Source organism: Sturnus vulgaris, chromosome 14 (assembly GCF_052056855.1).
Source record: "Sturnus vulgaris isolate bStuVul1 chromosome 14, bStuVul1.hap1, whole genome shotgun sequence".
Lineage (NCBI taxonomy): Eukaryota > Metazoa > Chordata > Aves > Passeriformes > Sturnidae > Sturnus > Sturnus vulgaris.
This window is the reverse complement of record NC_142256.1, coordinates 10584679-10606100: the sequence shown is the minus strand read 5'-3', so window position 1 is coordinate 10606100 and position 21422 is coordinate 10584679. Positions and strand designations below refer to the sequence as shown.

Sequence of the window (21422 nt, the reverse complement as noted above, 5' to 3'; positions counted from 1 at the left end):
GTTCTCCCAAGCCGGAGGCACCGGTTTGGGGGTGAAATCAGCAGATCCATCCCAGCTCACAGCCCTGAAGCAGCTCCTTGAACTGTTTCCCAGCTTCCCAGCTCCATGCCATGGGTTGTTGCATCTTGAAGAGGCTCATCCGTCGAGGGAGAAGGCAGCAGTCTGTAAAAACCAGTCCCTGTGAGGCCTCACGAGGTCTGATTTATAAATAATTAACTAATTATAACAAAATGAGGTAACAAGCGAGCGTGGTTCAAGTGGGGGAAACCAGAAGATCCCACAAAGGAAGCAGTTCCTCCAAATAAGTGTGGAGACATTCCATCCACATACAACAAAAATAATAAAGGTCCAAAGAGGACAGAGGGAGCAGCTGGAGCCCCAGGGATGGACGAAGGGACGCAGCTGAGCATCCTTCTTCCCACCCCACACTTGGACACAAAGTTTCTTCTTGTTCTGGCCATGGAAATGATGAGGGAGGAAGTAGCTTTGAGAGGGAACCAAGTGGAAAAATGAAGCAGTTGCTTGAGGGAACGAAAAGAAGGAAAAACGTTTGTAAAACCCACAGTGATGGTGTTGGAATGGCCTCTGGAAACAAGGACATAAGCTTCCACAGTCTGTAAATCCACAACGGACCAGAGAGAAGCTGGATGCTCCACACAGCTGGTTGGACTTCCAAAAGTCAAAATCCTAAATCCCCAAATCCATGAAAATGGTGCAGAGTCCAGAGAGTTTGATGAGAACATGCAGGGTAGGGTGATGTGAGAGCAGCAGATCCTTTATCCATCAGGAAAGGCTCCTCCAGTGCAATTCTCTGTGAAGCCCAGCGATGAAGAGCTGCTCCTCCTGCTCTGTTTCCTGCTTTCCCAGCAGAAGGCTCCAGGCTCAGCTCAGCCCAGCTCCAGTGGATCCAGACTGGGATCCAGGTGGCACTTGATGGATTCCCCAGGTGCCCGTGCCACTCACTGCCACGGTTAGGGTGAGCCGTGGTGACACCACCAATCCTCAGCAGATGGAATCCAGAGTCAAAAACCCAGGGAGGAAAATGTTAAATCCACAGGCAAGGCAGCGGCTGCAGGAGAGCTGGGGGAGCCCCGAGCTGCAGAGAGGCACCTGCAGGGCAGCAGCAGGAGGCAGAGCTGTGACATGACAAAGGAAGTCAGGCAGGGAGCTGGGAATACCCATGGAATAGGAAATGGCAGCTCTCAAACAACGCTGTCACCTCTCCATGCCACACCAGCAAGGCTCAATCCAGCCAGCCCCAGCAACACTGAGTGTATAGGAACATTCTCCTGCCCTATTCCATTCTGGATGGATTCGTAGGTTGGCTGTAGTAGGAGAGCAAAAATAACCTCTGGCCAGTGACTTCCAAAGGCTGACTTCCAAAGGCTGACTTCCAAAGGCCGCTCCCAGCCCGGAGAGCCATCAGATGCCTCTGCCCTAATGGAGCATTAAGCCCCGGGCTGCTGAGTGATGAGGATTTAACAGTGATACCATTAACCATGTAATTGCTTGTCAATTTAGAGGAGATGCTCAGCCACCATGGAAGCCAGTCAGGACCTCCACTCCTGGAATCCCACACGCCCATCCAGCCCAGTGACACACACACACCACGGAGCTGGGACAGATGGCTGAGACCCCCAACAACCCCATGGTCTCCAAGCCAGCAATGCCATGTGCTGCCCCTGCTGCCTCCCCAGCGCCAGCACTCAGTGTCACCAGAGCTTTTCTCCCTCCCCTAAAAATATTTCAAAGGAGAACTCGGGTTTTGGCAGATGGGAGATGCTGGAAGTAATACCTGGCAAGAGATGAAGGCAAGGGTCTCTTAAATGGTCAGCCTTGGCCAGAGTGAGATGTTTGGTTTCTCTGCTGGATTCCCTCTAGCAGGGCTGCGTTATGATTTGGGCCCCAAAGCACAATTAATGTGCTGAGACTGTAGCGAATCCAAGTCTCTTTCCTTTTATTGCTCTTAATCACTCTTCCATCTGTGCAGCTCAGCCCTGCTCCAGCCTCAGCCAGGCACAGCGTGGCCACAGCCCGGCCGCCATCCCCACCACCCCTTCACTCCTAAATCTTGCACAAGGTTCTTGTTTCCATCACTTCAGGAGAGGTGGCAGCATCCCACCAGTGCCCCATAGCCTGACCCCAGTCCTGCCGGAGCCACGGGACTGACCCTGCCAAGGGGCAGCTGATGCAGAGCAGCCTCAGCCCAGCTTGGGCACCCCTGGGCTGAAAGCCCCTCCTGGCACAGGTGAAGCCCCTACAGGTCACTCTGGAGATGTGCTCCCACATCTCTGACACTGCCAGAGATCCCTGCAGGAATGCACAAGCAGACTGCAGTTCAAATAAAATCCCAGCTCCTGCCACCTCCCCTCTCCAGATTTTCCACCCCCTCGGTACCGACACAGAGGTGCTGCCCTGGAGCCCAACCCAGCTAGGGCTCTGAGCTCCTTCCCCCCCCATCCCAAGCAGGCACCCCAGGGGACACGGAGCCACTTCCAGGTCACAGAGCAGAGGCACCTGCCTGCTCCACTGCACACCAACTCCCTGGGGCCTCCGGGGAGCACAGCTTGGTTACAGCCCCAGCTCCTCCTCCTCCTGCTCCTCCCAGGCATCAGGGCCATGCAGCTCCAGCTCAGGGCATGCCGTTATTGGTACTATTAATATTAATATTGGTGTCACTTCCTAGCCAGCCCCACTGTGGGGACGCGAGGTCCCCACCCTGCACACATCCCCCAGCCCGTTCCCTGAGCTCCAGCACATTGGCTGGGGCTGCTGCCAGCACTGGGGCAGGGGCTGTGCAGAGGGAGCCCACCCCACACTGTCACACTGCCAGCGGGGCCGGCAGCCTCCTTCCAGCCTCCTTCCAGCCTCTTTCCAGCCTCCTTCCAGCCTTCTCCCAGCCTTCCCGAGGCAGCTGCGCCGGGAAGGGGCCCTGCAGCCCCTGAAATGCCTGTGTGAGCCAGCCCGGCCCTGTCCCGTCCCTGCACAGCACAGGAGGTGCAAGGCTTGGGTTTCACAGCCACTCCTGCCAGCTCCAGAGCTGCTCCAGAGCTGCTCCAACCACATGGAAAGACAAGAGCCATGGGGGCTGCTCCACCAGCACTGCTGACCGCGGGAGGGCCCCTTCTGCTCTCCTGCCTGGCATCAGGGCACTGCCAGGCCCAGGTCCATGCCATGAAGCCAGCTGGGATTGCTGTGTCCTTCCCCACAGCTGTACAGGGCAGGTGAGGAGCCTGTCGCTGCAGGCAGCCCACGGAGCACTGGGAATCTGCTGTTCACACTCCCTCCTCCAGCAAACACAGTGGGAAAATCGCCAGTCCAACTTCTGGAAATAGGAATGAGAACCATCACGTGGGGTTTGGCTTTCCCTGGCCAGGGTCAGCATCCCCAAAATCAAATTAAAGGGTTAAATTAACCCCATTCCTTATAGAGGGCAGAGGGACACTCACAGTTACAGCTGGAATAAGGAAGGACACCATCCACCACACTCATCCTCACCCCCTACAGCTCCACTCTCTCCCATTCTTTCCTGGGGCAAAGGGAGAACACGCAAACACTTAAGTATCCACTGGAAAAAGACACTTTAACCCAAGTAATGCTTAAGTGAAAAGCTAATTTCCCATTAAAACAGCTTTCTGGTGGAAAATTATACCCAACCCTAATTAGTATCATAATTAAGAGTCACTGCTGGATTGCAGGGAACCTCATCCAGGCTGGAAAGCACATCTTGGCTGCAGGACCACAGCACGGTGACTCACTCAAGCCCTTTATCATCAACACTGTTCATGTGGATGAGCTGTGGAAACTCCCAGTGTCCCCATCCTGCTACCTGACCAGCTCAGGGGGACCATGGCACTAAATAAACCCTTTGTCTTCAGGTCTGTCCATCCCTTCCGAAGAAAGAGCACGTCACTGGGAGAGGAAGGTGATTTGTGCAGTCTCTGTGGTTGCCCCAAGCAACTGGAGACAGGTCAGGATGAAAGTGCCACTAAATTCCCCACCTGATGCTCTGCCAGAACCATTTGTGGGCCCCGCTGGGAGCAGGAGGGGAGGAAAGCACTTACTGCCTTTTAACAGGGTGTAAATCTCTCCTGTTAGGTAGCAAAACATCTGGGAGATGACTGAGAAATCCTTTTGGAAGGGGATGGAGACAGTGCCATCCCCCAGCTGCCCACCTGAGCTGGGCTCCATTCGTGCTCCCAGGGGCTCAGAGAAAACTTCAGGTTATCAGGGACAGAGAGGCTGACAGAGGGACAGCTTCATGTGCAGATCTTTTGGAAGCTCCAGTCGCCTGGGAGAGCCCAGGGAGCCGAGGAGGTGCCAGGCAGTGGGGAGGGACAGAAGCTTTGGGTGCTGTGGGACAGCCGTGAGGAAACCCCACTGCAATTACAGGCAAACTTTGCATAACCACCAGGAATATCTGGAACTGGGGAGGTGACATCGGTGAAACTCCTGGCCCAGAATTGCAAATAATCCCCTGCCTGCAAGAGGAGCCAGCCCAGGCACTGCTCCCAGCGTGGCCATGAAGCCATCAGAGCCCAGCTCGGTCAGGATCACTTTCTGCTCCCAGTGCTGCACCCCACAACAACTGGAGCAGGAGATGATCCATTGCTCCTGGGGATTGCATGGTCTGCTCCAGGCAGACACCAGTGCATTGATCAAATAGTCTCCAGCAACACCCTGAGTAGCAGGGTTTGGAAATTTCCAGTAAACCCCTGACTCTCCAGACAAGGATTTGCCTCCTCACTGAGTAATGAGTGGAGGAAGGGGACTCTCTACCCCCAAATTAGAGCTGATCCTACTGCATCTGCCCCCAGATTCCACTGCTCCTGCAGCCTCCTCTCCATGAGGTGTGTAACTCCCACTCCACACTGCCAGGTGGGATCAAAGAGCTCAGGCATTACAGAGCAGCAGCAAAAACATCAATCCCGGGGCAAAAAGACTTTGAAGGGAGGATGATACCAATCCTCCCCAGAAAGGTGACCTGCTAAAGGTGCCACACACCTGAGGTGGTCTGGCTGAGGGGTGGATTGTAGCTGTGGAAAGGGGTTTTAACCCTTTAAATGCAACGGAACGGAAACAAGATGCACAGCTTTCAAGACACGTCTTTCATGACAGGAAGAAAGAGACAAGTTTATTCAGAAACACACTTGGTTTTATAGCATGACTCGCAATTCCAAGAGTAGAGAAAAGGTGATTGGTTCAGAGAAGACACCCCATTCCCAGGGCCTGGTCACGCACCACAACAGGTGTTCTATCTTGTTATTAATTCCTTTTTATTTTGACCAAGATATCACCCTGGGAGAAATTCTCCCTAGCCTTGAGCTGGACCAGCTTATCTGCTGGGAACAGAGCTGAAAAGCTCCAGCCTGGAATATTTTTCAGGCTGTAATTTTCTTACTTTCTCAATATGTGTCCCACAGTGGATAGACACAGATCCCTAGAAATTAGGGATGGGAAAGGGTGGCATGTCACAGTTCATTAATGTCAGACTCTCTGCACTCTGCACATCTCAGGGTCCAAGTGTGGTGGTGCTTTCTGAAGCCCCCAGTGAGCTCTTGGTCCGACAGACAGCACCCACCATCACCAGCACCCACCATCACCAGCACCCACCACCACGTCCCAGCACCCACTCTCACACAGCCAGCATCCACCATTACAGACCCCTCCACACCAGTTCAGAGCTGCAGTGATGTCAACAAGCCTCTTCCCAGCACTACAGGAGCAGTGGATTGCAATAGGGATCCCAGGAGAAAAGCCCAGGGAAAGGGTCTTTATGATATGGTTATTTTAAAAAATAAGCCAAGGAAGTAGCTGCCTGCACTTTTCCATGCACAGCTTCCCAGACACACCAGTATGCCAGGATTTGTCTCAACTCCTCATCAAGCTGAAATCTCCTTCTGCCTTGAGAGTCTCCTACTCAATGTTTAATCCAAAAGCAACCAATTTTAATCTCTTCCAGTGTCCCAGAGGAAGTCCTAGGAGGTGACCATAACTGAAGAGCCAGGTCCACCACAATCCATGCAGCTGCAGCTCCAGGAGATGCCCTAGGATTTGCTGCAGACATGGCAGGAGGAGCAGGGGCTGGAAGAGCCAGGATGAGGAAAGGGAAGACAGGATGCACCAAAAAACCTGCTTTGGTGTGAGCATCTCACCACAGCTGCCAAGAGAGCACTTTTGAGGGGGACAGGCAGATTCCCAGTGTCCCAGGAACAGGGGGGCAGAGCAGGGTAAGGCAGGTGATGCAGGGGGAGATGTCACCTCTTCACTGCCATCACCCCGCACGGCATCTCTACTGTCACCTCAGTGTTCAAGAGCAATGAGGAGTTAAACACATTTTGTTTTCTCCTAATAAGTTGTGACAATGTTAGAGATGCTCTTAGAAATCACTTCTCCTGGGGAAGAGCATCCTGGGATGCAACCAGCCCAATTTCCCAGGCAGAGAGCACCCAGTGCCCAGCTCCAGAGCCCTTTGCTGTGCCAAGCAGAGCTGGGCTGCCCAGCAGCCAGGGAGTTGAGCAGGCATGGGGACCCCTGGGTGGGTGGTTATGGCAGGCAGGGACCCCCGGGCAGGGTTTGTGGCAGGCAGGGCCCCCCTGGCCCCAGAGCAGATCAAAGCACGGGGTATTTACCTCCCGGCCGGGCGCGGGACACCGGCCCTTTCTGAGGGGGCTTTTCATCCCTATTAGGGCCGTGAAAGGCTGAGCCATGAGATCAGCTGCCAGGGGCTGTCCGGGGACAGCACTGAGCCGAAAAGGTCAGGAGGGAGGAGGAGAAGAGAAAAGAGGCAAAGGCTTAAGGGACAGGGCTCAACAAAATCACATTTACTGTGGTCACGCTCTTCAGACAAGCCTGCAAGACAAGGAACCGCGTGTTGTCTAAGGGCCATTATTTGGGTTTGACATGGCCAGGGCCTGGGCTTTGAAGTCGGGAGCAGGACACCGTTAGAGCCGTTTGTGTCCGGCCACGGCTCCCACGCGGCAACACCATCCTCTGCCAGCGGCTCCCAGCGGGATGGGGATGGAGGAGCAAAGCCTCAAAACCAGATGGATGCCACCAGGCTGGCTCTGCTTGGCCCGGGTGTGTCGCAAGCTGGGCCCCTTTGGGTGAAGAATGAGGAAGCTGCTTAATTGGAGTTTTATCAGCAGAAGTTCACAGCTCCCATCATGGCATCAAACGGCCCTTGGGCTTTCAACTCCCCTCCACCAAACAAGTTGTGGGAAGGAGGATGAGGAGCACATGAAAGTGGCCACATTCAAATGGCACCAGCAAAGAGCTGGCAAGCTGACAAAGCCCCCCCTGGCACAGCCCCCAGCCCAAGGAACCAGGGAGGGAATTTATCAAATCCCAAGAAATGCAGGAAGGAGCGCGAGCGGCTCCGCACACACGCGCTGGCACAGGCTGAAGGCTTCCCAAACCAACGGAAGCTGGAGGAGCACAGCCAGAAAAGCGAGTATGGCAACGTGTCCCAAAAAAGCTTCCGAGGAGGAAGGATGATCCTGGCAGCTGGCAGGGTATAGGTGACCCCCTTCCCCATGCTGAGCTGCAGGAAAATGCTGACAGAGCGTGGCCCAGGGACGAAGCCGCATCGCAGCAGCAGCGATGGTTTACAACAAATAACTCTTGCCAGGTTAAGACTAATTGCATCTAAAAACAGAAATGCAAGACAAGGGTTTTAACACAACACTCAGGGTAATAGATCCGCTCTCACTGCATCCCGCTGCCAAAAAGCGTTGGATTGGATTACGGACGTTATTACATCAAAAATGGATTGAAGGGCTTAAGGACTCACAATAAACAGCAAACGTCTCGGATTTATGAGGAAACATCTACTAGGACCTTGCTTTTCCCTCAGCATTGTCATCAAACAAGGGCTCTGTGCTTTAAAGAGGCTCATGGGACAGGTTGGATACTGAGGAAGAACACCTGGAAGAATACCTCGGTACCACTACCACATCTGCAAACAGCTGCCTGGAGTGCACCCTGAGGCTGAGCAAGGTTTGCCAGGGGGTCTTCACACCCCACTGAACACAGAAGGGGCTGCCAGGACCACTACCAGCCCCAGAAAAAACAGAGAAGGAGCTGGGAATTATGGGAGTCCATCCAGTTCATCCCCTGCCATGGGCAGGGACACCTTCCACTAAACCAGGCTGCTCCAAGCCCCATCCAACCTGGCCTTGGACACTTCCAGGGATAAGACAATTCCAGGGATGGACTAGGTGACATTTAACAGTTCATTCTAACCCAAACTATTCTTTGATTCTCTGATCCAGAACTGTGGGATAGCAGGGAGCCACTCCAGGAGCTCCTCCTCACGTCACCCTGCTGCCAGGACATGGGGATTAATGGATCTCTATCCAGGCACCTCATTACCAGAGATAGTAAAACTGGAGCAAGTTCAAAGAGGAGCAGCAAACGCAATTAGGAGCTGGAGTGAATTAGGAGGGGAGGTGGAGGGAGCTGAACCTGCAGGGCTGGATAAGCTGTGGTGGGGCCGGAGCTGCCCACGACATCCCAGGAGTGCAGGCACCAGGCAGGGGAGAGTGCATTCGGTGGGAAGTATTTTGTAGGGAGGGGACAGGACACTGGGGATAGGAAATCCCATCAAGGCACCAAAGGCAAATGGGAAACACCCAGGAGACCAGGGATGGAAGAAACCACAGCATATCATGATATAAAACACACAATTCCCAAATTCCCAGCTCCTTCACCCTCTCAGTACTTCATCCTGGGGGTGGTGCCCATGTCCTGCTGGAGTCCCACGTGTCCCCCCAGCCTCTGTCTCCACTGGACTTGCAGGCAGATGCGGCTGCATCTTGTTCTTTATAGAAAGCCTTAGGAACAAGCATCACCTTTCCTTCTCCATCTCCAGGAGTAAAAATGCTTTTAAGGAAAGCCTGGAGCTGGTGTGGAAGGGTCGGTGTGAAGCTCTGGAGAGGATGGGGACAGGGCACAGCAGCTTTCAAAAGCCTTTTCATTGCTAAGCCGAGGGCTGGGGCCATGTCCCTCCATGATAAAAGTGCTCCTAAACAAGACTTGGCATATCCAAAGCGATGGCAAGGAGTGGTCCTGAATAGGAGGGACCCTGGGAAGCCCCCCAGCTCCGGTGAGGAGGTTTTCCAGCTGCTGGGGCAAGTGGGGGATGAGCGGCACACGCCCTGCTCCCCTCGGCTCTAGCGTTGCTTCCTCGGCTTAGAAATGAAAAGGGAGAAAAAAAACCTTTTGTGTGTCCAGGCAAAGCTTGTGGAAAGGGAGGGGAGAAAAATTGGGGGGAAAAAAAAAGACAATATGTGGGTGGTCTGCTCAGGAGACTTTTGACTTTGTTTTTTTGGCTATTTTATTTCTTGGCAGAAAGAACTCCTGGGGCTGCTCGGCAGAGGGTACGGCCAGATCACAGGAGCATCCTCAGCCCACCCAGGGGCCAAAGTTCAGCTGGCAGCTCCCAGCTCCGAGGGGTTTCGCATCAAAGCTTGGAGGAGTCAAGAGAAATTAAAGTCAGAAACGGTCCAAGGCAGGGGCAGAGGGCACTGCCGGCCCCCTGAGGAGAGGGGGGGTATCCCACAGGGATGCTCCAAGCACCCCCGCTCGCTGCATCCCTACACAGCCTGAAACTGGAAACAAGAGGATAAATAGGATTTTATATTGAAAAATGAGCTTAAAAGGCTCAGCCCAACATCCGACGGGATGCGCAGCCGGGATTTCCCAAGCTGGGCTGTGCTGTCTTTGCAAAATCCCGGCTGTGTGTCCCGTCGGATCTGCAGCGAGCTGGAGCCGGTCACCTGCAGTGACCCAGGTGTGCTGGCAGCCTTGGAGGGGAGCTGGCATCGGCTCAAAGCCACGGGGGCCCCGCGGGAGCCGCGTTTGGAGTCGGCAATGCACCGGCAGCCGCTTGTGAAAGCACCTCCCAAAGCTCCAGGAGGTTGATTTTCACTTCAGTTTTCGTGTGAAATGCAAAACAGCTCCTTAAAATTTGGGTAATTCAGAGGCTGGTAAATCCTTCTGCCTCCACCTTCCTCATGGACTTGGTTACCATAACAGGGATCCCATATTTCTTCTCCTCAGTGCTTTGTTCACCTCCTGAGCTCGTTTAGGGGAGCCTATTTTTCTTTGAGGGCTCTTTGCAGCCTGAGAGTCCCACGGGCTGTAGCTCGGAGGACCCCAATTTCAGCCCTCATTAGCCTGATGACCATGTCAGTGCTTGAACTTGACCCCTGAACACAGAGGAGCCACTGACCGAGTGCTTCAAGATGTTTGCCTGACCCAAACCTGGCACTTTGGCCTCTTCCAAATTTCTGACCACTTCAGGCAAAGCTTGTATTCAATCAAGCTTTCTATCAGCTGAAGGATGGCAGAAGGGCTGAACTTTGGGGTCCCAGAGCCACCAGGCTGGTGCCAGCTGTGGTAATGGAGATGGGAGCCTACACGGGAGTTGTGCCAGGGCTTTTGGCATCCCCAGCCCATCTGGGGCATCTGGGCTGGAACCAGGGTGTCCTGCCCCCAGTGGCTTCAAATCTGGTGCCCCTCAGGTGACATGGGACACACATCCCTGTGTCTACACGGTGACAGTGACCATTGCTCTGGAAGAGCCTGGTCTGGCCACAGTGACTCAGCCCTGCAGAGCCCGCAGTCACTGCCAGCACAGAGCCGAGCTGGCTCTGCAGGTTGTGGCGCCAGGTCGTCCCTGCTGTCACCCCTCCTGTTAGGGAAACTTCCCTGGCTGACCATCCAGGAGCCACTTAGGCATCTCCACAGCCACACAGGGAACAGAGTCCCCTGCGAGTCCCTGTCACCACCCAGCAAAATTTGCCATGACAGAAGTGATGAGGGCTCAAGGCTGACCTGCCAGAGCCAGGCCTGGCTGCTTCCTCTGAAGCACGTTTATTCCAAATTATTCTGCTGCAAGATTCCAACAGCCCCAGCCAGGCTTGCTGGGGACATCCAGCCCAGCAGCCTCACCACAGCACCACGCTACAGCACAGTCCCCCCGTCTCCACTGCCTTGCCACCCCCTCCCAAAGATTCCAGGCTAAAAATACTCTGTTTCCAGCCAGGAACACACGGCTCCCACGGCTGGGAGCTCGCTCTCTCACAGGCAGTGACCCCTGTGCTGGCCGCTCGCCGCAGAGCCCACGGCACACAGCGAGGGCAGCTGAGCCGTGGCCACCGTGCCCTTTGCAGTGCACCCAGCCAGGTGGGGACAGCCAGGCTGAGGAGGAGGGGAGGGGACAAAGAGAGAGCTGGCAGCACTACCCAGACATGGCTGAGCCCCCTCCATCCACACCAGAGCAGGCACAAGCTGATACATTTCTGTGCACGCACAGACCACAGGCAACGAGAAAATTCCAGCCTCCTGTCTCCCCTGCATAAAATGCCATGGTGCACAAAGACACAAACAGAACAAGCCAGTGTGCAGAATTTTTCAGCCACTTTGACCACATCACACACTGGACACCACCAGCATTTCCTGGTGCTGGGGCTGCTCTTGGAGGCAACACCCAGGAATAAGGACAAGCATCATTATTCCTCTTTCTCCCCAGCCCCAAAGCAAAACCCTGCAACACTTCCAGCAAAGAAGGCAGCAAAAATAGGCTCCAGGCATGACAGCACTCCAGGGCTGACCCCAGATGGGGATGTGCTCCTGCTCCCAGCCATGAGCAGGGCAGGGGACACAAGCACAGCAGCCAGCTAGAGACCAGTGACCCACTCGGCCAGTGACACATTCCTCCCCCTGCTCCCATCCAGCGGGACATATTTTCCATCCATGTCAGCTCTTTGCACCGGCCAAGTCACACACAAGCGCCTGGTGACACTCTCCAGGCGCCCGAGCCCTCCCGAGCCAGGGCTGGCAGCGAGGAAGAGGAGGGCGACTCACATGTGATGAAGTAATCCTGCTGCCGCTTGAATTCCAGGCCCATGTAGTTGGGGCTGAACTCCTGGAACTTGATGGTGAAGCGGATCTCCTGCTCGGGCCGGTTGCACGTCACCAGCACGTTGGGGTCCATGACAGTGCTGCAGGCATCCGCCTGCTCCTTCCTCACCAGGTACAGCTTGTAGTACTCGTAAGGCTTGGACGGCTCCGCCTTGGGGCAGATAATGTCCAGTTTATCCCCAATCTCTGGGTAGATGACCAGCCCCTTCCCAGTCATGAACCTGCAAGAGAGGAGGGTAAGAGGTTACCACGTGCTGGAGCAGAGGCCACACTAGCCCGGCCCACCCCACACTGACACCGTGTATTTTGTACTTTGTAACCCTCTGTAAGATGGGTTTTGACATCAAAACTAAACTCTCCTCTTGTCACCCCAGCCTGTCCATGGAGCCAGGAGAGGTTCCTGCTGAAAAAAACAGGGCTGGCTTGGGCCAGTCCCGCTCGCCAGCCATGCTGAGGGCGGGCACACTTCTCAGCCCCAAGCCTGGCATCCAACTGAGAATGAGTCTTCCCACAAAGGGCTGGGAGACGCCGCGGCTCTGCCCGACGGCCAGGCAAGGAGCTTCCTGCAGGGACAGGCAATAATTAGGCAGAGGGAGAAGTCCTGACAATGGGGCGCAGGGAGGGATCCCGTCCACGCCCTGGCTCCCTGAGGAATTCTTGTCCTTAAATGGAAGGGAAGGAAGCATCCTGCAGGACAACTTCTACTGAGCCAGGCTCAACAGCGTGCCCAGGAGCGTGGGAGGACCGGATGGAGAGCAGCAAGGAGGGAGGAAAGCTATTCGGGGCTGGAAGGCAGGGCATTGGGAAGGGTAGGAAGGCGAGATGCTGATAATTAACATTCGGATCTCGTTATGGTGGGGCAAGGCACTGATTAGGTTTTTTCAGCGTGAAGGAGAGGATTAGGGCAGCAAGGAGGGAAGCAGCAGATCATCTACTTTGATGTAGGCAACTAAACGCGTTCCTGATGGGAGATAAGGTGGGAATGGATCTTCCTGCAGAGTTATCTGTGCTGCAACTCTCTCACGTAATCTGGGCACGGCAAAACACAACGCGAGCGCTTTGCCAAGGCTGCACGGCCACGCTTCCCCTTCCCTGTCGGACACAGCCCATCCCTGCCCCAGCCCACCCCGGAGATTGGATGGGGGCCGGGATACCTTCTCCCCCAGCCAGCTGCTCCGGCTGGAGCTGCAGGCTCCATGGAAGGAAGATCAAACACACAAGACCAACCTGCTCCGTGGCTCCATGCAAGTCTTAGCAAGAAGCCACAGAGCTGGAACCAGCACCAGGCCTTTGGCTGCAGGAGCCCAGCAGATCCACAGGCAGGGCTGGGAGCAGGCAGGCAGAGCCGGAGCCCACGCACCCTCAGTGCCCTTGGCACAGGCTCCAGAGCTTGGTGCCAGCTGCAGCAGCAGGGCAGACACACAGACATCATCTGTACCTCACTTGCAGCTTGCCAAGTCAGAGGAGCATCCCAGCCACCCACGGCACGGCACAGGAATGGCAGGCACAGCCCCATCACAGAGCTGGATTTACAGGAGTTATGGGTCCATCCTCCCTTCTTGGCTGCAGCTCCACCACATCAGCTCCAGTAATACCCAAAGCAGCACAATGGAGCAGCTGAGATCATCCCAACCCCAGCAGCACCTTGCCCACGTGAGGTTGCAGGGAGTTTTGTACAAGTCATGATTCAGGCAGAAGGTGACCACGAATGGGAAACTTGGCTTCTGGAAAGTCTTCAGGGATGCAGGTGGGATGCAGAGTCCACCTCCATCCCAGCACTGCAGGCAGGTGAGCCATGCTTTGCTTCACACGACCAAGTAGGTCACTTGGCCAGTGGCCAGCACACACTTCCAAAGACCGGGGAGCGATAAAGGCTTCCCCACCCACGGCCGGAGCCCTGACGCAAGGCCGGAGCGGGAGCAGGAGGCGGGAGCAGCCCCTGTCCCTCCCTCCCCGCCCGGCCGCAGACACGCAGCGCAAGTGAACACTTGCATGGGTTCCCACCCCGAGAGGCAGCTGGATCCCACACTCCTTTCTCCACGGTTGGGCTGAGTCAGAGGCTTCCTGGCACAGGACTCTGGAGTGACTCAAGCTCCCTCCTCCAGCCCCTGCCAGCTCCCTCCTGCCCAAAAGATGCCAAACAGGAAGCCACAAACAAGTCAAGCAGATGTCTTGCACCGCCAGAGCAGGAGGAGAAGGCTCCTATCCACCCTCATCTCCATACCAGGAGGACCTATCACACCTCTGTGGCCAAAACCTTGGCCAACACCTGCAAACCAACCGGTCCCTGGGCCACCAGCCTGTTGGGATCAGGCCAAATGGATTTGTAAGCAGGGGAGGGGCCATGAAGTAACCGAGGGAGCTGAGAACCTCCCAGCACCACATCCTGCTGGCACCTCTTCATCTCAGGAACTTCAGGACCAAGGCCTACCTTTGGTTTATGTAAGGATAAAACAAGGAGGCAAATCCCTTCCACGAATGTTCAGTCTCAGCTCCAGAAGCACACAGATGCTGTCCGGGAATTAGCCCAGGAACATCTTCCAGATCCACACAAACATGGAGCAAGACAAAGCCGCTTCCCTGTGCATGGAGCTTTTGTGCTGTTCCCTCCAACTGCTGTTCCCCACCACCCGCATTCCCACCTGCACACAGACCGTTTTCCCTTTGTCCTCCAATTTTCCTGATTTTTTTCTCCTCCATTTCCCCTCTTCTCCAACAGCAGGGCTGCTTCCAGATGACAGCCTGGGCAGCACAGGAGAGGAGATAAACCTGAGGCAAACCCCTCACACAGCTCTTCCAGCTTTTCACCACACACAGAGACCATTATTTCCCCCCAAAATTCTGCTTTGTCACAAGAACAGCTTGTGATGATCATCCTAGAGGAGATCAACAATAGCTCCCACCATGCCAGAGGCTGGCTCTCAGGGAAATTCTCCTTTAAAATACACAGTGAAAAACAACATTTATCACATGAAAAAGAGAGGAAAAAAAGTCCAAAAATTGTCATGTGTTGCCTGAACGCAGGGTTTCAGCCAGTTCTGGAGACAAGGAATTTTAGTTCCAAGGGATGGTTGATGACAAAAAGGAATTACACTCTTGACTTGTCTTCACAAGGACATGTCTTCAGATTTATCTTAACCCGGAGGAGTGAACAGAGCAACTCTTAAATTAATAGGGAGATTCACCATGCCCTCAGAGCACCTGTAATTTCAGGGAGGGAAGGGGGAATCTGCTGTTCCTCTGGAAAACACAGATTGATTTCACTGTTTTAAGGTGGGAAGGGGAAAAAAAAAGAGAAAAACTAAAACTTAGCTTAACCTTAAGGCTGGAACAACTCTCAGCATTAAGAATCACTCTTTTCTACCTTGCCAAACATGCAGAAGGAGGAGGAGAATGGCTACAGCTTTATTCCTGCCCCATCCTTAGAAGTGTCAAAGGCCAGGTTGGAGCAACTTGGGATAGTGGAAGGAGCTCCTGTCCATGGCAGGGGTTGGAACTGGATGAGGTTTAAGGCCCCTTCCAACCCAAACCATTCTGGGATCCTATGATTGGCACCATCACCAGTTTACAGGTAACATCCCAGCATTCTTTCTCCTGGCGTCCAAGGGGGTGGAAATTATTAACTAGAGCCATTAAAGCTTAAAACAAGTATTTTTTTTGCCAGCTGAGCAGGTGGAGAGTGCTGGCAGCTTCATCCCTTAAAGCCCCTGAGGTGATCTTTGGGTGGCACCATTTGGGTGGCACCAGCAGAGCCAATCCTGGCCATCCCAGCCAGGCATCCTCATCCTCAGCGCCACTCCAGGCCCCCAGCCCCCGGCCCCACAGGTTCCTTGGGAGCGATCAGGTGGCAGCGTCCAATTTCCTCATTGTTTCGGGAGGTGTTTTCTGATGGGAAAGGTGAAAAGGGGATTTGTGAGCCTTGTAAACCGATTCCTCTGAGTTGGGTAAACAACGGGAGCTCTGTTGGCAGCAGGATGCCGGGATGCCGGAGCAGGGAGATGGGATTAAAGTGCAGCCTCTCCTGTGCCCTGAGCTGGGGGGCTGCTGGTGGGGCCCCCAATCCCTTGCAGAGCCCCCCTCACTTCCACCTGGGGATCCAAAATGCAAGATCTGATGGAGTGACCGGGAACTACAGGTGGGAGCTGCTGGAAGAGCCAAGGACTCAGCCAGGGCCCGGTGTCAGAGGTATCCCAAAGAGGGTTTGCTGGGAGAGGAGGAGGAACACAAGCTAAGGAGGAAAACCGAGCAAGTTTGGCCAGAGAATCACTGAGAATGACACCCTACTTCTCCACACCCCCTCCCATGCAGGCACCTCTACTCCATGTGGACACACATGGATACACATGGATGAGCCAATACATTCCCAGCAATGCTGCAGACACAAGTGTCCTGCAGATAAGCCATCCAGAACCTTAAAATCCAACAGTCCTTCAGCTCTTTGTTAGGGAAGACCTAAAAATGGCTTTAAAATACAATTTTTTAAAAGAATGGGTTGACACATTTTCCAACTGCTCTCCTCCCTGGATGCAGACATTCTTTGCACCACGTCAACCACAAAATCTCCAGGGTAGCATCACCTTTCCCCACGTCCACAGCATACAATGCCCCTCACCTGATTTCAGACTTGGCAGAAACAGAGCAACATTTCCCAAGAATCTTCTCCTTGGAGAAGATGTTCTAAAGCTGATGCTGACATACATATAAGATGACATATGCTAAATGCTGTTTGTTTCAAAGAAATCCAAAAATAACTGGATCTTACATGGAGGACGTGTACGTCTGGCGGGCTGACAATGCCCGGCAGAGCGAGACCTGCAGGAGCTGGGAGGTTTTCCTGGTGTCTGGGCAGCTGAAGCCCCCATGGGCCCAGCTCTCCACATCAACAGAGCATGTGAGTCCTTCCAGATGGAGCACAACTCTCACCCACTGGGAATCTCCTCAAGGAAGGGCCAGATCCAGTAAAAAAGCCAAAGCTCTGTTCAAATTGGGTGTTGTATCCTGAAAAACACTCCTGAACCCTGTGATTTGGTGGTGTCCAGCCACACACAAATCCAATCCTGCACTCTCTGCCTCCCTCATCCAAGCTTCTCTGGGACACAGCAGCCATGCCCAGGCACTGGGGACTCTCTGCCACCAGTCAGAAGAATCAGTCCTGTTCCCAGAGCTGTTTCCAGACCCTGATGTCACAGAACCACACCACACTCCTGCCGTTGGATGGTCCCTGCACAGCTTGTCCAAAGCTCCCTTGGTGACACCTAGCCACCTCTGCCCTTGCCAAAATCTGTATTTTCACCAAGAAAGAGAACTGAAGCTCACTTGTAAAAACTGGAACCTAACTTAGGCGAAGTGGGACATCACAGGTCAAACAGCATCACCACATGGTCCTCAGGGAGCTTGAGCTGAGAACATCAGACACCCCCTGTCACAGGGAGAGGTTCTCCTGCTGAGACCAGGAGGTACCAGTGACACAGTGCAGCCCCCACCTGCCTCACCTCTCCAGAGCCAAGGACAATCAAACCACAGGAATTACACCCTAATCCCAAAGGCTCACCTGATCCTAGCACACCACCAACATCCAAAGCCCTTCCCCAAAGTAGTGCCAGCACGCAGAGGCACAGCCCCTTTCTCCTATTTGACTCCCATTCAGCTCTTGGGAACAAAGATACTCCGTGGAAGGAAGTTAATTACAAGTGGAATGAAAAGGTTCCTCCCTCTGTATCTGTCGCCTTCTCGCTCGTCCATCGCGCCGCTCATCACCACAAGAGGGTAAATAGGAGCACACGAACCCCCACACTCTCAGATCCCACTCCTTTCATGTGCTCCTCTATTATTAGTCTCCTTTAGAAGAGCCTGCCATCTTTTTTCCCCCTGCTAATCTATGGATAATTATTTTCCTTGCCCTTCGGCAGCCCTCTTCTATTTCTGCTCTATCCTTTGGAGCTGAGGAGGCCACACAGAGCTTGCAATTCCAGGTATCTGAAAGCAGCTCATATCTCCTCCACTCCTTTGGTCTCTGCTGTTCAAGGAGATATTTTTCACCTTCCAGTCCCTCTAGCTCCTCACCATCCCTGGGAGAGGGAACAGCCTCTGCTGAGCCCCCCTGGGGCTGTCCCGTCCAGTCCCCCTCCCAGATACACTCTAAGGCCCTTTTTTTTCCTCATCTCGGGTTTAATGAGGCCCATTCAACTCTCCCAAAGACAAAAGGCCCTTCTCGTTTCCAAACGGATTTACACGACGCATCAGTGAGGCATAAACGAGTCTCCATGGCAACACTCACCGACCCCCCCCCAGCTCTGGGATGCCATTTTCCAGCTCTGCTGCTCCCCAAAACCCTTTTGTTGCTTCCCTGCCAGCTGGGAGGCTCCTCACAAGCTGGTAACCCCCCTAGCCCACACCCACAGGGTGCCAGGGGTGACATTTCTTGAGGTGAGGTTACAAGATGCCCAAGCCAGCTGCCCCCTGGCACAGACACCTCAGGAAGCTCCGCGCTGTGACCGACTCTGGGTCATGGTCAAACCAAGGTTGGGTTTGAGTAGAAGGGATGGAAACACCAAGTGCAGGTGAAAATGAACCCAAACTGCCCCTCTCTGCCCAGAAAGGGGGTGATGCCCAAGGCAGTGTAGCCTGTCCACACTCAAACACCAGCCCCAGTCATAGCGTGGCCCCAAAAACCTCTCCACAGGGAAACAACCGATGGCTCTGGGGATTCCCATGGCTTTGGCAATGGCCAAGAGGCCACTCCAAAGCTTCACACAGAGATTTGGCAAACAGAAGCTCATGTTCAACACTTTGGACCACAACTCTCTCCAAGCAGCCTCAAATACCGAAGGCTGAGAGAGCACCTTGCTTACCCCGAGCAGCCCTGAAAGCAGGAAAGGTGGGATGCAGGGAAGATGGAATGCAGGGAAGGTCTCACTATAGCTCCTTGAGCTTTGTTCAGGTGTTGCAGTCACTGCCATAGCTCTGAAGACCAAGCTCCTACCCAGCATCTGGGGGACACACCAGAGAGCCCACTTTTCCAAGAAAATACCCACAACTGCTGAGTTTCTCAAGCAGGAAGTCAGGAGCAGAATCCTGGTTTCAACTGCAAACCTGCAGCTTGTGGACAGGTCTGCTTTCCCCTCCTGCAGTCCAGACCCCTTGTCCCAGGGAAGAGTCACACCAAGGTTACCACCTGCCAAGATCAGAGGAGGGTTCCAGCCATCAGGATGCTGAAAGAACAGGTCAGCAGGCTTCAGGAAAGCTGGCATGGATTCTGTAGGATGCCAGCCACACCTCAGCACCCACAGCCAGCAGTTGCCGCCACAGCTGGTGACATCCCTGGCCCCAGTGACTCAGCCCTCCTGTGCCACAGCAGGGTTGCAGGAAGGGCTTTCTCCCTGAGCTATCTCCATAATTACAGCATGGCCAGGGAGAGTATCCAAGTGCCAGACTCCCCACCAGCCCCAAGGAGGATGACAGATAACCACCACCAAAGGCAACGCTCACAAAAGGAGAACGTTCTGTCCCATCGTGGGCTCGGCCAGGATGTATCCTGATGCCAGTCCACCATTTCCAGGGACAGCTGCTGACCACCCTCATGACTCAAGGAGGAGGAAGAACAGAAGGGGGAGGAGAGGGAAGGCTCCCAGCAGCCAGGCCTGCCAGGAGCAGCCATGTGCTGCTCCTTCCTCCCAGGTCCACGCACATTCCATGTGCTCGGACGCTGCACCCGAACGATCTCAATACAAACCTTGCGAGGGGGGGAAACAAAACCTGCTGCTAATTGAGGGATTTTTGGAGTAGATTTAATTAGGGCCAGAGCACTGGTGCAGGCTGCTGCTGCCACCTGCAGCACTCTCTGCAGCCGCTGGCGTGGGCTCAGGGGACCCCAGGCTCCTGCCCACGCCCGCCTGGGGTCCAGACAGGGAATGAGGAACACCGGGAGTCCCGCAGGCTCACCCCCCCCAAACCCGTTATTTCCCAGCACAATAAGCACCTCCAGCAGCGACGGAACCAAGGGCTTGGCCAAAAAATAAAGAGGAAGAAAAGCCATATTTTCTCCCTGGAGTTGGATCGTCCCGATCTCCCCTCGGAGGAATCAAGAGGGGCCGAGTTATCTAATTAATGCTGGCAGAAGCGGGAGGCCGAGGGCCGGGGGGCGGCGGCGGCCCACAAAGGCGGCGTGGGGAGCGGTCTCCCCGCCGCCGCCGCCGGCATCCCCCGGCAATGGGGCCCCACGCTGGGAGTGAGGTAAGAGGGGATTCAAAGGGGGGTTTGTCAGGGGTTTTGTTTTTGGAAACGGGGGAGGGGAAGGGGACAGGGCTTGACAAGAGCTGACAGACAACTGAACAAAACCATAAGGGCCATGAATGGCAACACGGCGCTTTAATTGGCGTAGGAATGGAGAGAGAAGTGAGACAATGAGGCTGGGCGGTGGCAGTGGGGCCGAGGCGTGGGCAGTGGGCACTCACCTTCTCCTACCCGCACCCCAATCCCTACCCAAACAGAGGTTGGCAGCTGGATGCTGCACCATGACCCGGTCCCAAAAAACACCATCTAAAACCCACAGGGAGAACATGGAGGCAGAATGACAGAGCCCAGCACACGTCAGGCATCACAAAACCCTGACGGCACCAGGAGTGGCACAATCCCAGCCTTGGGATGCTGCAGATATTAAATGATCCATCGGAAACAGCTCATGTTCCCGCTCGGCTCTGTGTGTTTTCCGGCTTCGGTTTGGCCACTCGTGCCCTGGCTACAGCCCCGCTCATCCGGAGGACGGGGGGCCAGGAGGGGGAGAGAGGGAGAGGCAGGTTAAAAGGGAACACGGTTGGATCAGCGGGGTTCCCACTCCTTCCCTGACCCCTCCGAAGTAAAACGGAGGAGATCTCGTCTCCCGGTTCCAAAGCAAAGAATTACTTTGGCAGGGGCTGCGGCGGCGGCCGGGCGCCCACTTGGAAGGGAAAGAAGCAGGAATATGCCCAAGGAACCCAAGACAAGCCCTCCCCGCCAAGCCCCGCTCATTCTCATGCAGATCAACCCCAGTCGGGACAGAACGGAGGTAAATTGCAGCCCCCCCTCCCCAGAGCAGGGCTGGGGGCACAGGGAAGGGCGGGTGAGGGGCTCAGCACACCAGACCTGACACAAACCCCAGTGTTTTCCAAGATCGCCCCCCGTCCCACCTCTCACTTTTCCAACTCAGTCGGAAAAAAAAGAACTGAAAGCTAAGAGCCAAAAGCTGAAGTTACAGCTGGTAGTTGGGCCTTAGGAGAGAGGGAGCCCCTTCCTTCCCGAATCCCAGGACCTGACACCCCACCTAACCCTGCACCCCACAAACATAGTTTGCAGCCGGGATCTCAAATCTCCCCATGGGACAGTGACTGGGTGCTCCTGCTGCTGCATTCCAAGGGGCACAGGACGGCTTCCCGAACCCCTCAGCTTCCCACTTCACTAACCACCTCCAAAGCAAGGTAGAGGGGGGCACCAGCCTCCCCCATATTTCTGAGAAATAC

At 54.7% G+C, this 21422-nt stretch overlaps 1 protein-coding gene across 1 annotated transcript in view; it reads right to left on the bottom strand.

Annotated features, from left to right (window-relative positions):
- EFNB1 (ephrin B1) overlaps positions 1 to 21422 on the bottom strand; it is a 45057-nt gene that overhangs the window by 4360 nt on the left and 19275 nt on the right. Inside the window, exon 2 of the mRNA XM_014887904.2 lies at positions 11872 to 12149. Within this exon, the coding sequence (XP_014743390.1) occupies positions 11872 to 12149 (278 nt within the window). The remainder of the gene's footprint in view (positions 1 to 11871; positions 12150 to 21422) is intronic.